The sequence below is a fragment of the Tinamus guttatus genome, unplaced genomic scaffold (genome assembly GCF_059628265.1).
Source record: "Tinamus guttatus ecotype Peru unplaced genomic scaffold, ASM5962826v1 Tinamus_guttatus_pri_ptg000652l, whole genome shotgun sequence".
Taxonomy (NCBI): Eukaryota; Metazoa; Chordata; class Aves; order Tinamiformes; family Tinamidae; genus Tinamus; species Tinamus guttatus.
The window spans coordinates 944,563-969,500 of NW_028289186.1; the positions used below are offsets into that span (position 1 = coordinate 944,563).

General features: G+C 54.9%; 1 protein-coding gene across 1 annotated transcript in view; it reads left to right on the forward strand.

Annotated features, from left to right (window-relative positions):
* CASZ1 (castor zinc finger 1) overlaps positions 1-24,938 on the forward strand; it is a 78,459-nt gene that overhangs the window by 17,984 nt on the left and 35,537 nt on the right. The window contains exons 2-4 of the mRNA XM_088536170.1: positions 14,199-14,762; positions 21,251-22,091; positions 24,618-24,686. Of these exons, the coding sequence (XP_088392296.1) occupies positions 14,199-14,762; positions 21,251-22,091; positions 24,618-24,686 (1,474 nt within the window). The remainder of the gene's footprint in view (positions 1-14,198; positions 14,763-21,250; positions 22,092-24,617; positions 24,687-24,938) is intronic.

The following is a 24,938-nucleotide window of genomic DNA, read 5'->3' on the forward strand; positions in this document are numbered from 1 at the left end:
TCGACAGCAGCTCTGAGCAGGACAGTCCTTCCAGCAGTGGGACACAGGGCATCCAAGCCTCAAGCAGAGGCTCTGGGTGCCACCACATGTGGATGTTAATGGGGTGTGTGGAGGACCTCCCTTGGTGACTGTAATGGAGGTGCGTAGGTACCGTGAGGATTCAGGTAGACTTTGGTGGAGATGACCTGGGTGGCAAAACAGGGACCTGAGGGGTGCAGCAAGGGTGGCACTGAAGACCCTAGGTGCTCTGTGTGTACTGGGACTCCCTTGAAACTCGGGTATGGAAAAAGGGTGTCAGTGTGTTCCCATTCCCCGTCTCCCTTCCCCCTTCCTCCTGTCTCACATCCTCCCTGGAACACAACACAAGTTTATCAATTTGCACCAGAATGCAGTAAAATCACAGGGGGTTACCAGGGTCTTGGTTTCATTAATGCTGAACCCAGATATGCCAGCCCCCCGCTCTGGCACTTGTTCGCAGGGCTGCTGCTGCTAGTGCAGGCTCGCCTCGCAGCTTATTAAACCAGCACCTTTGAAACCCAGGCTGAATTCAGATTCATAACGTCTGATTCCCCCATGTCCCTCGCTCCCCCAGTGCCTAGAAAACGCCTTATTAAAAATCACCACTGGTAATTGCCTGGGAAGTCACATTTTTAACACTTTCCTCCAGTCCTTGAGAGTTGAGCTGTCTCACACCACAGCCAGGCAGAGCGTGGGGTTGAGCTTGACCAGCGTCGCCGTCTTCTCCAGGTTCAGAGGGAGGGTTGGAGCTTTTCCTGGAGGGCCATGCTGCTCTCGGGAGTGTCACTGAGACCCAGTGTCTTTGGGGAAGGTGGTTCCGTATTGGGCCCAGGAGTGCTGGTTTGAAGGCAGCGACTCCCGTCCCCGCGCGGGAGCTGCCAGCGGAGCGCCGTGTCTGCAGGCAGCCGTCACCCGGCACGTCCGCGAGCGCTCGCGCCCGCAAATCCCTTCCTCCCTGGTGGCTGGAGGTGCTGCCTCTCCCGGGCCTGGTGCAGGAGCAGATGGAGAGAGGCAAGGCTGGGAAATAGGGCACTCAGCAAGCGCCTGGGCTGCCCCTCGGGAGCCGCTCCGGCTCGGGAGCGCAGCCTTGGTGGCTGCAGCTCCCGGGGCGGCTGGGGCTGGTGCTGGCGGCTTCCTTCATCCTGGGGGATCCTGGGGAGAAAGAGACAAGGCCGAACTCAGATCCATCGAACTGGTGGAAGTGGAGTGACACTGTTGACTCCGAGGAGCTTGAGATTTGTCTTTGCTCTGAAGGACCAGTACAGCAGTTGCAGAAACAAGCTGGTTAGTGCACCATTAATGAAATAGATGGCAGAGTCCGTGTCCTCGTGGAAGGAAGGGAAGGGTGGCAAGGGCCAGCTGCATTGGAGGGCCCTGGGGCAGGCGGCTGGAGGCCCAGGCTGCCAGCTCGCGCCGTGCAGCACACATACCCTTCAGGAGGCGTCTTTTTATTTGCAAACTGAGCACTTGTGCTGGAAGAGATTTGGCAAACATGGGCCCGCACAATGCTATGTACACTGAGTCACACACGCGGGCCGAGCCAGCCAGCACCACGAGCTACCGAGGCAAACATTTGAGAATAGTTACAATAGGCACCAAAAATATCTCCAAATGAGATCTTTCTGCATTGCTGCATGTTGGGCAACAGGGAGGGCTGACAGCCCAAGCTTCTACTCTGCCCACATGCTCAGGAGCTCATCCTGGGCCAGGCAGCAACCAGGACGGCAAGGGAACAGGAGCAGGAGCAGTCCTGCTACCTCCTGGTAGCAGCTTCCACGACGGCTGGAAAATTGCTGCTCCTGGGGCACGCGGGGACAGTGGTCCCGGGCAGCACGTGGGGCTGCAGTGTGCAGCCCCGGGCCGTGGCTCGGACGGGGTACGGCAGGGAACGACCCCAGAGCTGCTGGTAACGTCGGGCTGGAGCGGCAGAGCTCCCGGCTGCGCGGGCCGGGCCGTGTCGCTGCTGGGAGACGTTTTGCCCAGTCCACGTTTAAGCTCCCAAGCAAGGAGGCGGCTCCCAGGGCCTCCTCTTCCAGGGGAGCCCCTTCCAGCCGCTCTCCCCTCGCGAGGTTTGCGAGCCCCGAGCCAGGAGCCGCTTCCCGCGAGCGCAGCCCTGCCCCAGCAGCGAAGCCGTGGGGCTCGTCCCCCTCGTCCCACGAAAGCGGGGCTTGTCCCCCTCGTGCCCTGCACCATGGCCGGGTCTCGCCGCGGCGCCTCCCGCCCCTCGAGCTCACCGTCGCTCCCGCTGGTTTTGCAGCCGATTTTTGCTGCCAGCGCAGGGCATTGAAAAGTGCTGGCACTGCCAAAAACCCTGTGTGCACTACGACTCCCCAAACATCCCTTTATTTTTATTGTTCTGTTAATTACTGTTTAAACTTTAATAAGTCACTTCGTCAGGAGGGGGGACCTGCAGTGAGGTTTCTGTGCAAACACTGGGCCCGGCAGTGACTCTGGTGTAACATAACCCTTTATACAATGTGGGAATGTTTAGACTGTAACAGAAACTTGTTATTTTAATGACAGTTAAAGGGGGGAAAAAAAGAAAGGAGCGAATGAAAAAGGGAAGCGAGTTTGTTGGGGAAATGGCTCATCTCAATCTCCCTGTCTGGCGTCTTTTCTCTTGGCTTTAATGATAGCGGGATGAGGAGGCTTTACGGCCTCGTTCCCAGCGATGCCCTCTGCTCGGCGGCGCGCGGTCCCCTCCGCTGCCGGGGGAAGGAGAGCAGCCCAGAGATGCTGATGGAAGCAGCATGGCTTCATTTTGCTCAGAGGCAGCAGCAGATGCCTAAAGCCAATTTGAGCTCAGCCTAATTACTCCGACCCACACAGGAGACTTTCCCCTTCTCTTTGGAGCTTCCTCCACTGTTGAAGTTTTTAAGCAGCTCCAGCAAAGCAGCTGCCACGGCTGAAAGGGTCCACGTCCCATGGAAAAATGGACCTTCCAGGCAGAACCTGCTTCCCTGTGATGCCCAGTGCGCGTGGTGTCCCCGTGACACCCCACTTCTCGCCTCTTGAGAGAAGAGGCACAGCTCCTTCTCCCATCATTACCCGAGAGGAGGAATCCGTATGGATACCTCAAGGAGAGGGGCTGGGACAGAGGCTGTGTCGTACTTTGGGCAGCGGGAGAAAAGAGGGTTCAGGGCAGCCTCGATTGTGGGTTGGCACTGCTGACATCTGCGGTGCCTTGGGGTGGTGGAGCTGCCCGTGCGGGGGCCCATGTCCCTGCATCACAGGGCTGAAGTCACCTCCAGGTTCAGCTTGGCTATATTTAGCGCTCACTATAGACAAGACAGTATAGAGAGTGATATATCTGATCTGAAAACCTTCAACTCCTGCTGACCTCTCTGCTGCTACAGCAAATTCACCCAAATCCGCGCGCCCTGCGAGCGGAGCGGGTGGAGCGCAGGCGGCGGCCGCGCTCGCGCCGCGGCCCTGCCAGGCTCGTGCCCCGCTGACGTGGGCCGCGTGGGCGCCGTGCCCCGGGGAGGAGAGGGCAGCGCGGGAGCGCGGTGCGGCCCCCCAGGAATGGCATTTTCCAGCCTCCTGCGTGAGGCTGGACACGTCCCAGCCGCAAAACCTGATGAAAACGGGAGCAGCAGCGTCTGCCTGCCCTGCACGGAGCTCCCCTGCACGGGAGCAGCCCCTCGGCCGGGCTCGGGCGAGCAAAACCGCAGCTGCCTTGTGCGGCACCGGTGCCTTCCGACGAGAAATCAGTATCGACCGGCTCGGCCGGCCTGGCCGCGGGCGCGAGCGGCCAAAGCGGGACCACCACAGCCCTGGTGCCGCTTCCCCCGGCCAGGGTCACTTTGGTCGCGAGCGCGAGCCGCGCTCAAGGATAGAGCCCCTGGACGGAGCCAAGGAGCCGCTGTATAAAAAACGCTGAGGTTTTCCTTTTCCGTACAGCGCGTTTCCCTAAATTGCCTTTGACTGTGTGCATCGCTAATGAAAGTTTATGCCCTTGTTAGAAGGACAGGCAGGTCCGTTCCAGTTAGGGCTGGGTCTATCCTTCTGCCAACTGCCCTCCCCGGCGCACACGCGCGGGCTCGCGCGCCTCGCTCCCTGCTGAATAAGTGGAGGCTGCTATAAAAAAAAAAAAAAGAAGGGAAAGAAAGAGGAGGGGAAAAAAATTTCCATATTTGTGTAAGTTGCTTTAAAAGCATTTTATCATGTCATAAAAAAAAAGGAAAGTACTCTCGGAAATTGATCCTGCACACGAGCCCATTGGACAGAAGGACGTCGGGATGTTAATGGCTATTTTGCTCCAGGGTGGCTTATTAAAAAATTTATACATAAATGCTTAAAATTGCATAAATTATTTAAAAAAAAAACATAGTAAGCAATTTGCAATCCCGATCCACTTTTCCTCCTTTTTTTTTCCTCACCCTCCTTTTTTTCCCTTCTTTCTTAAAAAAAAAAAACCCTTCCCTCTTGTCTCACCCTGCTCCCCTCCCTGTCTGAAAATGCGGCGCATCCAAAATTGCATGTGTGCGCGTGCAAAATAAACCCAATTTTAAATGTGAACCACCACCACCCAGCGGGCTGGCAGTGGGGGGAAATTAAAAAAAAGAGGGGGCAAGAGAAGAGAAAAGAAAGCAAGAAAGCAGGAAAGCAAGGCAGAAGTTTGGCCGTGATGAGTGTTTCTCGCAGGCGTGGAATGTCACCCACATATCCTGGAGATTGTACTGGGGAGGTTTATGATGGTTTCCCATTGATTTGTTTCCCCGACGCAGCTGCCGACCTCTATTGAGGGACAAACATAATCAGCACTGACGCAAATTAGATGGTTATTCGTTTTGAAAATTGACAGAAAAACAATAAAAAAGATGAAATGCTCCCAAATCAATAGATATAATGAAATTCAAATAATCCGAGAGATGAGGTCTCCATGGCAACTGATAATGTGGAAAAGAAAACAATTTAATAAAGGACAGACACACTTTGAAAACAGATTGGGCAAAGGGAAGGCGGGGGGGCGCGGGAGCAGGGGGGCCGCGGCGGGGGGGCGGCGGCGGGGGCCGCGCGCTGCCTCTCCGCTTGGTTAGCGGTGCCGTGGTGAAGGATCACTGTCCATCCCAAGGACGCTCGCCATAATTAAGAGAGGCTTTCGGTCCAGAAAGTGCAGATTCAGGTTTTAATACACAAAATTATTTCAGGAGCACTGAATCGGAAAGTCGTTTGTTCTGACCTTCCTGAGCGGCCCGGCGCGGGGCATGTTGGAGGCGCGGCGGCTGAGCCAGCTGAGTTATGGCATATTTGTGTTTTTATAGTGCGGAGGGGAGGGGGGAAGGGGGGGAGAAGGTTAAACAGTATTTACAGCTCAGTTGTTTTCAGAAAGGAAAGAGAAATAGAGTTCATGAAAAGATGCGAGCGGAAGAGAGGCAGAGCGAGAGGGCGAGGGGGAGATCCCCGGGCGGCCCGCACCGCCTCCGGCCCAGAGACCCTCGCGCGCCCAGGCCCGGAGCCTCGGGGTGAGGTGCCGGGGGCCCGGAGCCCTGCGGCGGGACGGGGAGCGCGGCCGTCCTGCCGGGGGTGCCGCCGGCCCCCGCGCTCCTGCCGGCAGCGCGTGCGGGGCGCCCGGCTCCGCGTGCGGCGAGGGGGTGCTCAGGAGCTGCCAGGGCTGGCGCGGGCAGGTCCCTGCGCGTCCCTCCGGGCCGTGCGGCGGTTGCTGTGCCCGCACGGGGCCAGGGGCGCGTGCCCGTGTGTGCGTCGCGCACGCACCTGCGCGGCCGCGCGGCCTCCGCACGCCGCCCGGCGCCTGCCCGGCCACGTTCCCGCGCACGTGCGTGACCCTGCTGAGGGGTGTCTGCAATTAGTGGCTAGCGCGGGCACGTGGACGGGCTCACGAGGACAGGGCAGATAAGAAGATGAGCCCTAATGACCGCAAGGAAGAGCAGCAAAAGGCAGGACAGAATTAGAGCCCTGGCAGCGCGGGGCGGACGCCGCACACTGCGCCCGGCCTGGCCTTCTCCTCTGGCTGCTCCGCCAGGACCGCAGTGCGGAATGGCCCTCAATGACCGCTGCCTTCACCCCGCTCGGCTCTCCTCCAGCCAAGACCTTTCCCACATGAGCAGGATGGACACGTGCCTCTCCAACCCGTATGGCAGCACGTTTGTAGGTCCCAGGCTCTTACTGGGACTAAATGACCCCCTGAATCACTCAGTGCCACGGGATGATTAGCACCTGGTCTGGGGGTTACATGGGTGGAGGATCCCCAGCCTCACCTCGAGGTGGCAGAAACTGTGAAGGGACCCTACTGTCCCCACTGTGTCTCAAGCCCAGAGCACGTTACCTGTTCAAGGATAATTCACGCTGCTGGCTAGGGAAGGTGGGAAGGATGCTGTGCAAGCCGAGAGGCTGGATGCTCTACCCTGTGCTGCAGCTCTTGCTGAGGTCTCCCTTAGCCTCTGTATCTTGGTGCCGCCACAAGTATCGGAGCGGTGACTCCGCTGCGCGCTCCTGACGTGCCGCTGCGGTTAGCGAGGGGCCCGCGTGCTCTGTGGCTCTGAGCGAGCGGCGCTGGAGGCGCCGGCTCGCGGCCCCCTCGCTCCAGCGTCGCCGTCGCGGAGCTGGGCAGCCCCGTCCTCGCGTTGCCCCTAGCTCTGCGCTAACCAGCTCCTCCCTCCGCTGCTGTGTCCTGCTGCAGATCCACGTGCTCCCTGCTAATCCGGGCGATGCCCGGAGCCCTGGCCCAAGCCGGGGCACTGGGTCCCTTGAGGGTTACCAAGTGGGCAACCTCAGGGGAGATGCGGCTTCTCGGGACAAAACTCAGGGCTCCTTTGCAGTCAGGGAGAGCAGGGAAATCCTCCAGCTGCTGTTCCCTGCCTCACACTGGCTCCTTGCACGGTGTCTGGGGCACGTGGGCCTGCCGAAAGGTGAAGTTAGACACCGTATCAGCATTTAGTTGTCCTGACAACAGGTCTGGCTTCATAGGGAGTTTTCCAAGGGCCACAGCCGGCCTGCAGGGACCTGATGGTGATGAGCTATTACTCTTCACTCTCCCTTTTGCTTCTTTCCCCTCTGTTTTCTTCACAACCTGTGGGGAGATTGATGGCTGGGCTGTGATGTAGATGTTAGCAGCGCAGCTTGATTTATAGAGTTACTTAGGCTGAGTGAGGCCACTTAGACTCGTCTGGATAGTAAACCTTTTAACTGGGCTAAAAAATTAATAATAAATAAATAAGGCCAAGAGGAGATACTGGATCAGAAAAGCCAACCCTCTTGGCTTTATGTTATCTGGGAGAAAGACTGAAGACAGGAAACTCCCAGGGAGCAGCCCAGGGAGCCCTAAACTCACTTTAGCTCCAAGCTCCCAAGAACAGATTTTCATGGAATCACAGAATGGTTAAGGTTGGAAGGGACTTGTAAGGATTGTCTAGTCCAACCTCCCTGCACACGCAGGGTCACCTAGAGCACGTGGCACAGGACTGCGTCCAAGCGGGTTTGAAGATCTCCAGAGAAGGAGACTCCACAACCTCTCTGGGCAGCCTGTTCCAGGGCTCTGTCATCCTCACTGTTAAGAAATTTTTCCTTAAGTTCCTGTGGAACTTTTGATGCTTCAATTTCTGGCCACTTCCTCTACTTCTGTCGATGGCCACCAGGGAAAAGAGGCCGGCCCCATCCTCCTCACTGCCTCCCTTGAGGTACTTCTAGACACTGCTCAGGTCCCCTCTCAGCCTTCTCTTCTCCAGGCTGAACAGGCCCAGCTCCTTCAGCCTCTCCTCACAGGGCAGATGTTCCAGGCCCCTGATCATCCTTGTGGCCCTGCACTGGACTCTGTCCAGCAGCTCCACATCCCTCTTGTCCAGGGGGGCCCAGAACTGGACACAATATTCCAGATGCGGCTTCACCAGGGCTGAGTAGAGGGGCAGGATCACCTCCCTCGACCTGCTGGAGACGCTCTTCTTAACGCACCCCAGGATCCCATTGGCCTTCTTGGCCACAAGAGCACACTGCTACCTCATGGTCCCTTGTCGTCCACCATGACACTCAGGTCCTTCTCCGCAGAGCTGCTCTCCAGAAGGTCGGTCCCCAGCCTGTACTGGTGTCTGGGGTTATTCCTCTCCAGGTGCAGGAACCTGCACTTGCCCTTGTTGAACTTCATGAGGTTTCCCAGTTGTCCAGTCTGTCCAGGTCCCTGTGGATGGCAGTGCAGCCCTCTGGGGTATCAGCTACCCTCCCAATTTTGTATCATCAGCAAACTTGGTCATGGGACCAAGAGGAGGAAACTGCTGAAATGCTTCATCACAGCTACAGCTGCTGCCTTGACAGATGGCTGGAGCTGGAAAGGCTGCAGGACACAGGGAGACTGAGCCTGAAACTGTCCTGACTCCTTGCTCTTCCTGTATGTTTTGCTGTAGCACCCAAAAGTTGCAGAGAAGTTTGGGGGCTCACTAAGGGAGCAGGAAATCTGGACCCAGATGGGTCACTGACCAAAGAGAGCCAGCACATTGCAGGGACAGGAGCCTGGCTGCAGCCACAGGCCCCGAGGAAGGTGGCAGGTCGCTAGCAGAGCAGAGACCAGCCTGGATTTCCCGCCTCCCGTCCTCCTTGCCTTCCTCCCTTTTGGGGGGTGTAGGCAAGATCAAAGTTAGGATCATTCCCGAGACCTGCTCAGGAAAAGGTTCGGACGTGCGTTCCTGAGGAGCAAGGTTAATCCTGTCCTTGGTCGTGGCTGCACCAAGCACCCGTGCAGAGTGGGCAGAGCAGCGCCCGGGGGACACTCGGGACCGGGGACACTCGGCGGCCGCAGCGCGGGCCGCAGCGCAGCACTGAGCGGCAGCGGGCGTCCGTCCTGCTCCGCTGCCCCTCGGCCGGGCCCGGCTCTCCAAGTGGGGCTCGGGAGGACTTTGCGTTGCGGCCCATTGCACCCCTGCCGCAGGAGCAGCCGCACTGGGCCGGCTCACTCCTAGTGTGAGGTCTGTGCTGCCTTTCTCTCCCTGGCCAGTGATATATGGCATAAATTAGGCCTCTGAAGGGGGATACTGCATCCTTAAGAAGAAATATGTCCTCATTTTTCTTAAACACCGTTTGCACTGAGTGAAATGTTTAGAAGGGACGCTGAGGGATAACTTTATTTCTTACTAGGGAGTTCAGAGCCGTTCAGTTAAACCCATAAAACACTGGGAGTAGGGAAGCTGACAGCCTGCCCGTGCATTAGAAAAGCCATTACTCATCCAGGGGAAATTCACCCCATGCTGGAGCCTCGCGTTACCAATGGGGTGGTCCAGGGGAGGACACGGGATGGTCCCCCCAGCCACCCGGGGGGTCAGTAGGATGCTGAGAAGTAGCAAAGACTCTGTTAGTCACAATCCAACGCAGCGACAGAGCAGCGGCCTGGAGGTCTCAAAGCACTGAGAAAACCTGCCGGCTCCAGCCGCCGGGCGGTTGTAACGATGCTCCGAGGATGAGACCTTTCCTCCTTACAGGGCTCCAAAAAGCCACTGAAAGCAAAGACACAGTGTAATAGGTGTCAGGTTGGGAACTCCTGTCGTGGCAAAGGAGGGGACACGGTGGAAGGGACACAGTAGCGGGGGCACGGGGGGCTGCTGCAGGTGTCTGGGTGGGCTTCTGCTCTCGCCTGCCGACATCTGGCTCATGGAGCCTGAGCGTTTCCCCCAGCGTTCGTTGTCCAAGGGACAGGGCTACAGGTGCCCGGCCGAGTGGCAGACGAGGCGCCAGCCACCAAGAGGGTGGTGACTTTCATTTGATATTTTATTTTAGAGGCTTGACGCCAAAAGATTTAATATTTGTTGGAAATGAGAAACAGTTCTCAAATGAATTTGGAGAGCCTGGGAATTAATGTCAGCACCCCCCCTTCCCTCCACACACACACACTCACCCCCCTCCCTCATCAGCTGAGCCCCCCCTTTCAATTTCTGAAGCTTGCTGATTTGAATATTTATAAATATCAGTAAATTATTTATTGTAGCAATCTGCTATGCCATTTCACCGATCGCCGTTAACACTTTAGGGCTCGCTCTTCAGCAGGAGGCAGCGGGAGAGAAGGGGCCTCGGGGCCGGGAGCACCTCGGCACGGCGGCTCGTGGGGCAGAGCCGGTGCCGCAGGAGGGGCGCGAGCAGGATGGGGACCCCCCGGGACCGGGGCCGGCACTGCCGGGCGGCCAGGTTTGCCGGCCGCGCGTGCCGCTCGCTGCACCGTCCTGTGTGGAGGGGGAAGCCGGCGTGCGGGCAGGAGCCGCTGCAGGCACTGGGCAGGTGTAGCGGTCCCGGCTTTGCCAACTCCACAGTTTGGGGACGGGGTGGCTGGGAGAGCCCTGGTGGCCAGCCGGGGTGGGCAGCTGGCAGGGCACCTATAAGGACACCCTGGCTGCTCGCATTATTTCTCCTCCCACCTCCCTGATTCTCCATCTCCTCCCTGTCCTGTTCTGGGCCGATTGCTGGCAGGTCCCGCTCGCGCACCGAGGGCTTCCCCCGGCCCCCCACATGTGCGTGCAGGGCGGCTGAGGTGGGTAACGAGCCTCTGTGAACTCCCCAAGGTCAGGCAAGAGAGACGGCATCCGCTAATCCAAGGTCGTTTCCTGGGCTAAAAGCAATAAAATGTTTTATTGATAAACTGAAGAAGGGAAAATACACACACTAAATCCACTCTCTCACCCGGTGGGCCCTTGCTGCCTCTGCCCGGGCCCTGCCCGGGTTGGTGCAGGGAGCAGCGGTGCCTGGGAAGGGGCCAGCGTTCAGCTGCCTCCCCAGCAAACGGGGTCTCTCCAGGCGAGCTTGCGGCACAGCAGTTAAAAAAGAAAAGGACTGTGCAGCGCACGGGGCCTCCCTTCCTCCCCCTGCCCGCCCCAAATAATGCCGTTAATAATTAATCGAGTGAGAGCTTGCAGCTCCTGGAAAGCTGGCACTGGGACCTCCCTCCTGAACAGCGCTGCTCAGCTGGGCTTAAAACTCTTCAATAAGAATATGAAAGCTCCATCTGTTCGACGTGCCTGGCCCTCCGAGGCGGCGCTGCTCTGGGGCTCCCCAGGCGGCACCCGCCGCGCGGGCCGGGGAGGCTCCCCCTGTGCCCTCCTCTCCCGCGGCCAGATCCCTGCTCCCCGCGAGCGCTTCCCGGCCTGCCCCGGCCCAGGGACAGGGGTTTGCTCTCGCTGCCTGCCCAGCCGGGCTGCCCCGCTCCGGGCGTGCGTGCGGGGGAGACAGCCCGGTTTGGGGATGCTCCTGGGGCGCGTGGGGCAGAGGGGCGGCAGCTGGGGGCTGTCGGGGCAGGGGACCAAGGTGGGTTTTGTTCCGCTCAGGCCTCGTCCTGGCGGGAGACTTCGGCCCGCACGATGCCAGGGGGCTTCGCCACAGAGGGGAGCGGGCGGCCGCGGCACAGGGAGGGCGCAGGGCCGGGCATTGTTTTGTGAGGAAGCGCTCCGGGTAAATAGAGCATGTGGGAGAGTTTGTCCTGGGCAGAGATGAAAAGTCCCTGTGACAGGCGCAGGTTATAAACGGCTTCCTCAGATTGATGTGAAATCAAAACATTTCTATTTAGAAGAAGAAAATGAAGGGGGATGTTTACTTAGCCAGGAATCTTTAAACAGTGCGGTGGAGACGCGGGGTGATCTGGGGTGGGAGCCGCGGGCTGGCTCCGAGGGTCCCTCTCTGCCGGTTGCGTTTCCCCGGTCCTTTGAAATCGTCAGGCTGAAAGGCAGAGCAGAACTTCTGTTTTAGTTCGTGTCCTTTCCATTTCGCCAGCGAGGAAATAAGGCACAGCAAGATAAAATGGTGTGTGCAGGCTCGCTGAGAGCTGCTTGGGAAGCTGGCGGGAGAAGCCAGGAGCTGTGATCCTGGGCACCCCAGGGCAAATCCCATCGCAGGAAGGTCCAGGCAGGTCTCTGGGAGGGATGGTTATATAGCTCGGGGAGAAGGCGAGTTTCAGTGTGTTGGCTGTATTTTTCTCTCCAAAAGCTTTAGGAAAACAAGTTTTAAAATGCTGACAATCACAGCCGTGCTCACAAAAGCTCCAAGTGCAAGAGGAGGCCTCAGGGAAGGGCACAGGCTGGAGCAGAAGCTGTGCCAGGTGGAGGGGCAAAGCCAGGGGGTGGGAGAGGGAAAGGGGCAGGAGTGGAGGAAGAAGACAAGTTGCAGGCTCCGTGGAGCTGCTGCACACGCGGCAAGTGCAGCCTCGGGAACGTCTGTTCCCCTCTTCCTTTGGATAAATATTTATATATTCATTTGCCGTCTGGTGCACGCACTTGGCTGCTCACCTCCAGAGCGGAGGAACAGGAGCTGCTTGCCGCGCAGCGCCGCGGAGCTCACTGCGTGCGCTGAGCTCACTGCTCGGGCAGGCCCGGGCATCCCGAGAACTTGGACGGGAAAGGGGCCGGCAGCGCTCGGCAGAGCAGGGCCGGTGATTCCCTGCTGACCCAGTGCCCCCAGCACCGGCCACCTGCAGCCACCGGCGCTTTGCCGGCCCTTTACTGGCCCTTCTCCCAGGCCTGCAGGCGTAACCTGCTGCCTCCTGGCCGCGCTCCAGCTGGAGGCACGGCAGCCTCCTGAGATTCCCTCGGCGGGACCGGCTGCACGTGGGATCTGCCTTCGCTTTCTGCCCTAAATAGAGCAGGAATGTGGTGGGAAGGGGAAGGTGCCAGCAGGCAGATCCTTCTGCAGCTCCGCGGGCCTCTGCCGGTGCCCGTCTGTACGTGTGAGGGCTGCGCCGGGGGGATGTGTGGACGGGGAGGCACCGTAGGGCTGTGGATCTGGGGGGGACGGGGTTTTTACACCATATGTGAATGACTACATTTATGGAGGTGCAAGTGCGCGGGCAGAGCTCTGGAAGAGCTGTAATTTCTGCATGGGGAGGTACGCGATCGGGGCAACGTGTGCTGTCTGCACGAAAGCCTGAGCGGGTGTGGGTGTTAGTACCAGAGGGGGTACGCGTTTGGAAAGCGTAGGAGTGCGTTTTGCCTCCCTTTGCGTGGGGGGCTGATATATTTGTCGGGGGGTTATTTTTCTTGCAGCCCTTGACAGGGAAGCGTGTCTGAAGCTGTCAGGAGTTTACGCTAAGCAGCCACTCTCTGGCTCTCAGACAGCAAGTCTAAAGTTTCAGGCTGTTTGTGTTGGGCTGTCATGTTACGGGATTAGGGGCTGTCATGATGGCTTCTGGATGCGTGGTAGGGGGTCTGATGAACCTTGCCGCACCTCCGCGCCGGGGACGGTGCGGGCCGGGCCGCTGCGCAGGACGCTCTGCCGGGCACTCCTGCACCAAGGAGCCCGTTCTCGCCAGCCGAGGGCGGGAGCAGACGGGTTCCCCCGTGTTTCAGGGGATGTGAAGCCGGGAGCACGTGGCGGGGGCCGCTCCGGCAGCGTGCCCACGCCAACCGCAAGGGCTCCGTGCGGCCCCGGGCACACGCGCCGCTGGACACCGAGCCGTGACCCAGGATCCGCTCCTTGCTTTTGTTGGGGATTAAACCTTGTGAATTGCTGGTGCAGTAATTACGCCAGTGACTCTGCGACAGGGACCATTTAGTTCAAGACTCTCTGTGACCTTGAAGTTGAGACCTCACCTTCTTCCCTTCTCCCCCCACTTCTCTTACCCCTCCTTTACTAGCTGTCACATATGAATAAACTACATTAAAATAACAAACCCACACTAATTAGCTGATTGTGCTGGGAAGTGTGAGAGCAGAATTTCCTGTGTGAGAGCGAGCGCGCCAGCGGGCAAAGGGCCTGATCAACTGATACTAACCCAGCGCGGGGCTGCCTCCCAGTGCTCCCGGCCTTCCCGCTGGTTCCCCCTGGTTTCTCCCCTCGGAGATGGTGCCGAATGCCATTATGTGAACTCCTCACCTTCCTGGGGTGCAGCCGGGAGCTGCTCGCTCTGCTGCTCGGGGCCTCATCCCACAGGGGCCCTTAGGGACCGCTGAGATTCTGGCAGCTGCCAGCATGGCCAATGCCACCCGGGATTGAACAGGGGGACCCCAAAGCAGGTGGTGCCCAGTTCAGTCCCTGCATGAAAACGCGCTTCTCCCTTGAGGGCACAGCATCCCAGCACCCCACACTGGGCTCTGCAGCTGGGGCTGCCCCCGAGGATGTGGGAAACAGCGTTCCCGTCTTTCAGCCCGTAGCACCGGCTGTTTTAAGGCCCGCTCAGTGGGGAACGGCCATTTTCTGCTTGGGTTCAAGTTGCCCGACCCGGCTAACGCCCTTCCTTGCTTCTCTCCCCTCTCTCTTCCCAGCTGAAAGAACTATATGCACTGACGCAACCTCAGGAAAACCCACGATGGCTGCCAAGCGCAAAGGCGGCCTGAAGCTGAACGCCATCTGTGCCAAGCTCAGCCGCCAGGTGGTCTTCGACCACGGGGGAGCCGAGCAGGCGCGCGTGGACAAGGGTCCCCAGCGGGAGAGCAGCAACAAGGACCTGCCGCAGCCCGGGACCAAGGAGCCAGGCGCCGAGTTTGCAGATGGGCTGGGCAGGAGCGTGCAGAAGATCGAGGAGGACAAGCGGAGGGAGGTGATCGAGAAGTGGGTGAATGGGGAATACGAGGAGCCCTCGCCAGGCCGTGCTGAGGGCAAGGAGGGCAAAGGCGCCGAGGGCGCGGAGCTGCCCCCCGAAGGGGTTTACATGGTGCAGCCCAAGGGCTGCAGCGACGAGGAGGACAACGGGGACGAAGCAGACGCCCTGCGGAGCTCGCAAGACGGCAGCTTCTTGGACGACCGGGACTCAGACGGGACGGCTGCCAAAGACGATGGCTACCGCGGTGCGGCCAGCGAGGCGGCCTCCAAGCTGGGCGCAGCCTCAGGTAAGGCAGGTGGGGGGCACTCGACACCTTCCTGCAGCCCTAGGCCGCCTGCCTGGCACATATCCTTCCCCGGTTTGTAGTTGGGGTCAGTGGGGTAATGACCGGGCCCCTCCCGGCCACCACGCGAAGCTTCTAGAAGGCGCAGGCGGGGCCGCGGCGGAGCCCCGCCCCTAACGGCCGCGCGAAGCTTCTGGAAGGCGGAGCGCGGGGAGGTGATGGCGCCGCGTGGTTGAGGTAGGAGGAGGCCGTGGCGGCTCGTGGGCTGGGTGGGGGAGGCCCGGCTGTCCCTGCAGGGTGCGTGGAACTCTGCTGGGCTCTGGGAGCGCCAGCCCTTGGGGGAAAGCTACATGCGGTGGCCTGGCTGCCAGGCCCGGCTCCACGTGGAGCCCAGTGGTGTGTGGCCTGCAGGCTCCACTGCCAAAGTGTGGAGACTCAGCCGCTGTGCCCTGCAGCTCCCTAGCACTTGTTGGTCAGCCTTAGCACTGGTATTCTTTGGAGTCAGTCAGCGTCCAGTGCTAGGTTTCTTACTCCTTCTGCTCATTTATCGCCCGGTTTGCATATTGATAGCAGGACCCCTTTTATGGTGTCAAGTCCGCAACTCACAGAGGTGCCCAACACTTGAGGCAGCCCTGTTCCTGCCCTGTGGGCATGGCTGCCCTTGCAGGTGAGGTGGAGGAGTGGCTCCTTAACCACAATGCTGTCCTCGGTGAAGGGCTTGCTGGGGATGCATCCTTCCACACTGCCTATAGAGTTAATGCCCAGTGAGTGCAGGATCTTGCTAGGCAAAGCTGTTAATTATGAAATTTGCATGTTCCTCACAGCTTTTGTATTGGATGCTAGTTTGTGTGCATTTGCAAGGTGTTTTCCCCCAGGCTGTGTGTGCATTTCTTACTTTGACAGAGCTTCTACCTTATTTCTGTGGTTCTTTCAAAAGCTGAGTTCAGCAAGAGGTGTTGGGGAAAGCCCAGGCTGACTTTCTTCCTCACTTTCTGATACCCACATCCTTCCAGACTGATATTCTGAGGTCTGTACGAGTACTAAGCCTTGATAAAAGCTTGGGATGGATTGTGTTTTACCAGGGCAGAGCAACTCAACTCCCCCCGATTTGTTATGCGGTTGGCTTGGATTTGTGATAGAAAGATCTGCCCCTAAGCTGTTCCACCTGCACACCCCCCTTCCTGGACCTCCGCACTTTGCAAATCCATCAAACTTTCCTCCTTTTGTGTGTGTGTGTTTTTTCCTCCTCCTGTTAATAATGCAGCCAGAACTCATCTCTGTCTGTCCGTTTGCCTTCTGGAGAGGCACATTCTCCAGTCTTCACGAGTTCAGTGGCAGCGCACATAATTATGCATATAAGATATAAACAGAGCTGTTTAATTATCCTTCGCCACATCAGTGACAGAGTAATTAACAAACATTGCAAGATCAATGAGGAAAAGTGTGACCTTCAGTTTCCTTTGATAGGAAAGCCCTTGTCGTTCCCAGACACAAGGTGATTGTGCCTGGACTCAGTTTTTAGTTTGTTTTAATTGCCCTTCCCCCTCATTTGCACTTTTACTTGCAAGGAAGCTAAAAGGAGGGGAACCTAGAAGGTAAAAACAGGTTGCCAACCTGCGGAAAATAAAAAGGAACAGTGGTTTCCCTTTGAGGAAGGAGTTCTCACTAAAATGTGTTTTAGGGCTGTATAGTCAGGATTGTACAAAAATGTATAATGTTCATGGGGGCTGGAGGCTCATTTATGTACAAAGCAGTAGTACATACATGGTCCAGTTCACACATGTGACCACGTGGGATTAGACTTGCAAACGGAGGTCCTGTCAGGTCTTGAGCTTGTATTTGAAGAGCCCTCTTGTAAATGTTCATAACATTTTCCTGGAAAGCACAAAGTGAAACATAGCTTGCTTTGGAAAGGATGAGGATCTTTCTCTGTTTTTAAGGCAGTGTTCCAGAAAATAGACTTTAAGCTGCCCCTCACTGAGTCCCCTCAGAGGTGTTACTGGCTGCAAGTTAAAGTAATCCAATGAGATGTGCAACTGCCTACAGCAAAGGGAGTTTTTTTCCTGTGACTAGGGGCTGGAGGGGGGGGAATGTAGCAGCAGGCAGGCGGATCCAATCAGAGAAATACAGCTCTTCCCATCTAGATAGTGGGGCTTCAGGTAAGTTGTTGCAGGAATCTGGTTTTGAAGGTGCTGAGTGCCCGTTGTGCTCTCAGAAGACACAGAGCCGTGAGTACTCAACAGCATTTAAAACTGGGCCTGTACTTCTTTCATTGCCTGAAAACCTGGGCTAAAAAGCAGGAACCATACAGAAAAATAGATGTTGCATCTAGCAGAGCTTTGTAGGTCAGTGAGGAGAGTGATCCTAATTATATGGGCTGCTGCTTCCCAGAGTCCCAGTATGTACACAGACAACCTGCTTTATTGGACTTCTCCAGCTACTGTTCCTGCCTTTCAGTAGCACTTACTGCAGTCTAGTGCCAAGTCCCTGCCACTTCTGTTTCCTTCTGGGGTCAAAGAACAGGGAGGGTTGTTGTGCATCGCACAGGAGTCTGCCGAGGCTCGTTCTGTGCTGTTCAATCCTGGCACTTTGAAACAAGATGCTTCTGTCACCATGGGGAATATGAGTGTCTGGGGTCCCTGATTCTCCTTTTGACCCTCTTCTCTGTGTGGGGTGCCGCAGGGCTCTGCAGAAATACTGCCTTGTGTGTCTCCCTCTCCATAGCAGCTAGGGAACATGTTCAGGAGCCACAAAGCTTGTGTCCATCAAGAGGCAGGTGTCAGATTGTGTTTTGGACATGCAGATACGTTTCCTCATTCATTCACTCACTCACTGACCCATACTTCTCTATACACATTTATATATAGCTTTCAGATTTCCCAGTACAGTCTGTGACAGATCCCTTTTTACAGTCTTTCACTGACGCACAAAATACCCAGGAAGATTTTCCTATACAAACCTGTGTTCTTTACTCTGCCATTTACTTACACAGAGAGCTAAAGCAGGCTCCAGCTTTCCCATGTACAAGCTTTCAAAGTTCGTACTATTCTTTCCCTGTTGGCTAAGTCACTCAGAAACTGAGTGTTAGTGCTGTTCTCAACAAGGATTTTTTTCCCCTCCTGATTTCCTGGGGAGAGTCCTGCACTTGGGAAGATATGTGCAAAGAGTGCAACTTTCATGCTTGTTATCCTGTATCCCCCACATTTACATGTTTCCCCTCCCAAGCAAAATAAAGGAGAGGGCCCTGCCTGGGTTGCCCCATCCCCCAGGATCCAGACCTTACACTCCATTTGGGCTGTTTTGCTTTTCCTTCCATATATAGTGTGCTGCTGCGGGCTATTTTTAGCCCCTTTTTTGCTAGCTCCGGATCCTTTGTGATATGATAGCTGCTCTGAGACACACAGATCTCTGCTCTTTGGCAATGCCCACAAATGGAGACTAGCAGCAAGGGGAGAGGGAGCCCTTTTGTTATCACGCAGAAGAGAGAAAAATGTCATGCGGGAGGGGAGAGAGGAGGGAGAAGACCCAGTGCCAGCAGTTCCCGGGGCTGTAGATGAGCAGAAATCCAGGGCCACACACTTATTTTTCAGGATTTGTTTCCTGACTGCTGTCCTGCTTCATTTCTGCGCACACAGCCTGCGTGTAGATGTTGGTGGGGGGGCAGTTCTGTGTTGGCTAGATAGTAATAATGGCATGTTCGTAGTTGTTCCAAAGTGATCAGGAGATGAATTGGCTGCATCTCATACCATCTTTGTGCTGAGAGAGGTCTCTGCCCCAGGTGCCTCTCCTAGAATTACCTCTGGTCTTTTCGTTAGCTACCTGTGCTGGTAAGTGAAGGTTGTCCTGGCTGTAGAGCGGTCCTTTGCCGCAGCACTGAAGGTGGTGTGACCACCCAGTGCCAAACCGAGCAAAGGAAAAGCAGAATGCAAGCTGTCATTAAGGATGAGGGGGCAAATCCACACATCCAGGGAAATGAGACTTTAGCTCAGCCCGAGACTTTGTCAAAGCACAGAAATGCCCTGAAGACCACCCCTTTCCTATGGCCTTGGCTTTTGCATCTGATTGCTTGTACCAGTACAAATGGGGTGGGTACTAAAGCACAGGTATGCTGATGAGGGAGATTAAAAAGGAGCTGGTTTCCTATGGTCTTCTATATTGTTTTCATTTACCTGGTATTACAGGGAAATTCCAGATTTGTTTGAATTCCCTCTCTGGTTTTGTAATGTCTGTGGGGCCTGAACCAAGCCAGAATTTCTAAAATCAGTTTTAAATGTAGGATTGAGAAAGAGGGTCTCTGTGTGCTGGGTTCTGTGTGCTGCAGGTTAGAAAGTAGAAGGAAAGGGCCTGGCTAGTTTTCAGGGTGGCTGCTAAAAGCAGCAAAAATCACACTTGATAGTTCTAATTTCCCTTCAGATCCGCTTGCGATAGTCTTCCCCCTCATAGTTTGGCCTAAGCTGACTAGGGTTTTTTTCAGTGCGATGCTGGGAAGTCAGATTTTGTGAGAGAGCCTGGGGGATTGGTTCAGAGGCCCAGAGGATGAATGGAGAACATGGAAGACAGATAGAGCAGAAACAGGGAAATCCTACCCAACAGGGACTTCACTTTTGTGCGGTGATAGGGTTACACCAAAATGAAGGTGGAAAAGAGAAAGGAGGCAGAAAACAGGATTTCTGATCTGTGAACCCAGCTACGCTGCTGAGGTCAGAATATGACCCTGATGGTCTTGAAGGTTTCTGAAGCCTGTGGCGGGCAGTGTCTTCATACAGTCCTGCAAAACAGGATTGTGGAAGTTGATGGCTAATGAACTAGGACTCAGCTCATTGAGTAGAACTTGCGTGCACAGCAGTGCACTTGTGTGTGTGTATGTGTGCACGCACCTCTGTGTATAACAGCACCATGGGCTGTCAGAACCCCAAGTTCTAGGGGTCCACTTCAGTGCTTTGGATCCTTTGAGCTGTTCTGTGGCTGTATCTTGATTCCTTTCTTTTCTGCCGTGTTTTGTGGCAGTGCTGATTTTTCAGCTCTGCGCCCAGTGCCTGGAAGCCCCATGGTGCTGTCAGTGTACCTGCCTGCATTGGCACTCTCTTTGTGAAAGTGGGTGCTTGCCCAGAAGAGCTAGAGTGAGTGATTGGAAAAGATGACGAGGGAGGTTTGAAGGACTCCTGCACACAGTAAATCTTTACTCTGCAGGAGAAAGCAAGAGGGAGAGGAGGAGGAGGAGGAGGAACGCTGTGTCAGACTGAAGCCTGAATGAGTCCAAGCTGGCACATCAGAGCAATCTTTATTTCCTCCTTTACAGTGATATTGGGTGACCTCCAGAAGTATGTTCTTCCCCTCCTCGTGGCTGGTGAAGCTGCCTGAAAGAGTGGGGGAGGGAAGGAGAGACCCAAAGAAGGGCAGGTTTTTGCTTGTACTCCTTCACTGTGATCTCCTCCAGATAGACGAGCCCTTCCCGCTCCTTCCCCAAGTTGTGTTCTGGGGAAGGGGCCATGGTGCCTCACCTCAGGAGGACAGCTTTTTCTGTGCTTGGTTGAAATCGTGATGGAGAGAAGTCTGGACCTTAACCAGTTTACACCTGCTTTTTCCTCTCCTGTTGTTACTGGTAGCCGTTCTGGCTGTCTAGGACATTGGCAGTGGGTGTCCCCTGTCTTCCCAGAACTCTTGCCCCTTTTCACACGGAGCCTAGTACTTTCCAGCTGTTGGAATTAAGAAGGAAAAGAGCAAGTTAGTTGAAATCTTACAAAACTGATGGGGAAGCGAAGGACTGGAGCAGATATGGAGAACTACCCTGTTACTCTCCTGCCTTCTCATCTCTGCTCCTTCTCCCACTCCTCACCACCATACTTCTCATACATACCTGTATGAGAAGCCCTTGCAGCTCTCCCCACTTATCCATCTCCACCTCTGTCGCTTTCCCTTCTCTGTACTTTTTCTTTCTGCCCTCCTTCCATGCATAGCGTTGCCCTATCTCTCAGCTCTTTCATGCTCCCCTTCCTGCTTTCACTCCTGCTACTCACCCGCACAAACACCTGCTAAGCTGTTACCCCTTAAACACACAGACACACTGTACTCCATCCTGCAGGCAATCCCTTTCATATAAAAAAGCACACAAGGACAGAACTGCGCAAACCTCGACGTATTGGTGCTGGTCTCACTTCCAGTAAAATTACTTTTTCTTCATATTAGGCCAAGGCAAGAGTGCAGAGACATTTATGAAACTTTGTTTAATGTACTGAAAAGCCATCGGCTAGAACATTTAGGAAATTGATTTTCCTGGCATTGATGAACTCTTTTTATTTTACCCCAGTATTAATTACTTTTTTTTTTTTAAACAAATTAATTTAAGAGTCGTAAAACCTAACAAGTGAGCCAAACGTCAGTAGATCATGTTCCCCTTTCCCCCTACTCCCCCCTCCCCACTACCAGTGCTGTTATGGGAGGAGAAGAAATATCAACCCCTTGCATAATTCCCTCACTCTGGCTCTCTGTAGGGGAAGCTTCATCGCTGCGGGATTATGCCGCTACCACCATGAATGAATTCCTGGGCATGTTCGGCTATGATGATCAGAACATGCGGGATGAGCTGGCCCGCAAGATCAGCTTCGACAAGCTGAATGCTGCTACCTCAGAGGCCACTGCAACTGCTGCCTCCCTTCCTGGTGAGGATGCCATGAGCAAACGAGCCCGCTTCTCCAAATACGAGGAATACATCCGCAAACTCAAAGCTGGAGAGCAGCTTTCTTGGCCTATGCACTTGGCCAAATCTGAAGAGTTGGGCTCCAAGCTGGGCAAAGAGGCTTCCTCAGTGCTGGGACAGCCCATCCGTGTGCAAGGTCCAGATGCTTCCCTACTGACGGAGACCAAAGCCACCATCCTGCCTCTGCCCTCTCCTAGCAGTTCCCAGATGCAGGGCCTGATGTCACGGGCCTCCAAGTACGACTTCTTCATTCAGAAGCTGAAGACAGGTGAGAGCATCAGGCCACAAAATGGCAACACTTACAAGAAGGCCTCCAAGTACGACCTAGAGAACGTCAAGTACTTGCACCTTTTCAAGCCTGGAGAAGGAAGCCCAGATATGGGAGGAGCCATTGCCTTCAAGACAGGCAAAGTTGGCCGTCCTTCCAAGTATGATGTAAGAAACATCCAGAAGCTCACTCCAGTAAAGGCTCCAACACCCAGCTTGACCCCTGCTTCACTTGCCAGTACCCCCAGCAGTGCTTCTGTGGCCGGGCCAGAGCAGTCCGTCTCATTGCCATTCAACACTCCCGAGTACCTGAAATCAACATTCTCCAAGACAGACTCCATCACAACTGGAACTGTCTCCACAGTGAAGTAAGTGTCCTCCCATATTTTTTCCTTTGTATTTGTGGGGGAACATACCTGTGGCCTATGGGTGGGTCTGTGGGACATGATAGTTGGTGTGCTGATGAATAATGATGAATGGTGTGCTGGTAATTTGGTATTTTCTTTGGATCTCTCTTGGAGTGGCTGGTCATCTGCTACATCTTACAGCTATTTGTCTTGAACTGAGGATGTGGACTGTGATCAGTAGTCACAACCATGAATGAGAGCCCACTGGCTGAAAGGATAGCTAGAGGGCTGTGGTACTGTCAGTGCTCTGAGGTCAAGATCATAACTACTTCGCTTCTTCCTGTTCCAGTTCCCCATCATCCTGCTTTGTTTGCTTCCATTTAACACAGTGGCAAAACTCGCATTGGCTTTCTTTTAGAAGCATGGGGCCTTGTGTTTGCATTAGGTTTTGTCCCAGAATTCTGAAGACATTTAGGTGACTAATTCCCAACCTCGAATTTGCCAGCCTCGGATTGTTTTTACAGGGGCTTCAAGGTGGTAGCTGTAGAAAAGCTACATGTGCACATGCGAGGGGCATGATCACCATACGGTGTTGTAGAGACTAGGCATGAGAGTGTTTATATGCCAAGGTGCGATGAGAATGCAGGGTCTCATGGGCTATTTCTGTCATGAAACTTTGCTGCCGCATAGGAAAGGGTCAAGTTACTGTTTTAATAGTCCTTACCAGTATTAGGCCTTAGAAAGAGGGAGGGGGGGAGCTACCTGCTTTTCTGACGTGGCCTGGATTTGCTCATTTCTCACTGTGGATCTAGCTGTTGTTAGCCATGAATCCCTTGGAGTCATTTGAGGAAGGTCCAGGACCTCTGGCCTGCACCTCTGCAGCAAATGCTGTCACATTTTTCCGTTTGGTAAGGAGGAGGGCTGTCTTCTGGCTAATACCTGCATTTAGGAGGACTTCGGTTGCATCTCACTTGGATGCTGTAGGCAGTCTTGGTCAAGTCTCTGTCCGTTGTTGTTGCCTGTTTGCCCACCTGGAAGGCAGAGCAGATGATGCCTGTCTTCCATATGAGAGTCATTTCCCAACTGCCTGCAGACAGATTAGGCCATTGCTGTGATTGAGGCACATGGGAAGGAGTTGAGGACTGTTAGCATTCACATGTGGCCCCCTCTCAGCATGAACACTCTAGGCACTCCAGATGGCAGGCGGGGGCTGCAGTTACTCCAAAGCACTTTGCTGTATATACCACTGCAGGCCTTACTGCCATGGGTCAGTCGATCAGTGGCTCTGCCCTTGAATTGTCTCCAGGACTTTGAGCTGCCTGGTGTTCAGTGGCTGTCCTGGAGCTGCCATGAAGCCTCTTCTGACCTGCTTTAATGTTGCATTGGGATCCTAGTTGGATTTCCTTTTTCTTTCTCATTTCTTTCCACTTGCAAATGTGGATTTGCAGCACAGTGGTAATCTCTTGTCTAGCTACGCAACTTCCTCAGCTAGGATGGGCTGGAGGGGATGTGCAGCAGGAGTGGTGGTGACCTGGTACTTCAGCCTGGTAGCTCCCGGTGTCCTAATGACATATGGAGCACAGAATGGCCTCCCATTCCATCTTGTTGGAGCTGCTTACTAGGAACACGCTCCCTTGCGAAAAGAAGCAGCCTACCGTGCTGGTGGAGGAAGTGCTGACTATATTACCAGGATCTTGCTTTCCATTGACAGTCTACATTAAGACCTCTAGGGAAGCAGGAGCGGAATTGGAAATCCCACATACAGCCTATTTCAGATTGTGTCAGTGTGCCACTGGGTCTTGGGTGGGCTGGAGCCTGGACCAGTATCTTTTTTTAATATGTTGTTCAATTCTGCAAGGACGTAGTTTCAGTGGTGGTCTTAACAATTCTGTGTAACCCAAGCTGATGCAACCAATGAGTGTACGTGGGTTGGTTTTCAGTGATCTAAATGCATAGATGCCTTTGTAACATCATGTGTGTTTTGGAGTTGGAATAACTGTGTGGAAAAAAAACAAGCAGTTAAAGCCCATTTAGCCTATGGCTGTGTTGCTGGGACCAGGTAACAGATACAACGTGCCTGCTGGTGATAGGAAATGAGCAAAAACTACCAGCATCTCTGAACCATGAAGACTCTTCTCCCTGAGTTGAGCCTAGGGTAGATACCTCTTGATGGCCCTTCCATGTAAATAAGGGCAGTATTGCAAGGTGGTTCAGGGAGATCTTTGTTTTCTTGTAGCCATCACTTGTTTGTATCTCAGTAACTAGTTTTATCTGCAGGATTGTGTTTTAGTGGTTGGTCTTCTCAATGCTTCAACAAAGTGATCAAGTCCTGCAGAAGCAGAACTTGCAGGAAGGGTGATGAGGGACTATATAGATCCCTAGGAAGAGCAGGTGTGGAACCTGAAGGGTAATGGGGAGGGGAGGATAAACCACTGGGTGTCATTGCTGGCTACTCTTCCTAGACCCTGCTGTCCTGAGAAAGAAGGAGATGGGGTTGTGCCCTGTGACTTCCTGCTAACCAGTTCTGCCTTGTGTCTTTCTCATTAGGAATGGATTACCCACTGACAAACCAGCTGTCAGCGAAGATGTAAATATTTACCAGAAATATATTGCCAGGTAGGCAAATCCCTTGGCTTCTTGGGGGAGGGCTGGAGGGAGGAAGCAGGGTGGTGAGGTGATGGGAGAGGTGTTGCCTCTTTGGACTGAGTGTATAATTCAGTCGTGGGCGCTTTCACTTTTCTCTGACATCTGTAATTGCTCTCTTCCCCTGCTAGGGAGAGCAGTAGCTGTGAGAGGTGTTCAGCCACGCCAAGAGCACACTCTGCTCTCTGGAGCTGTTAGACTTTGCAGCAAACAGTGGAGAAATGC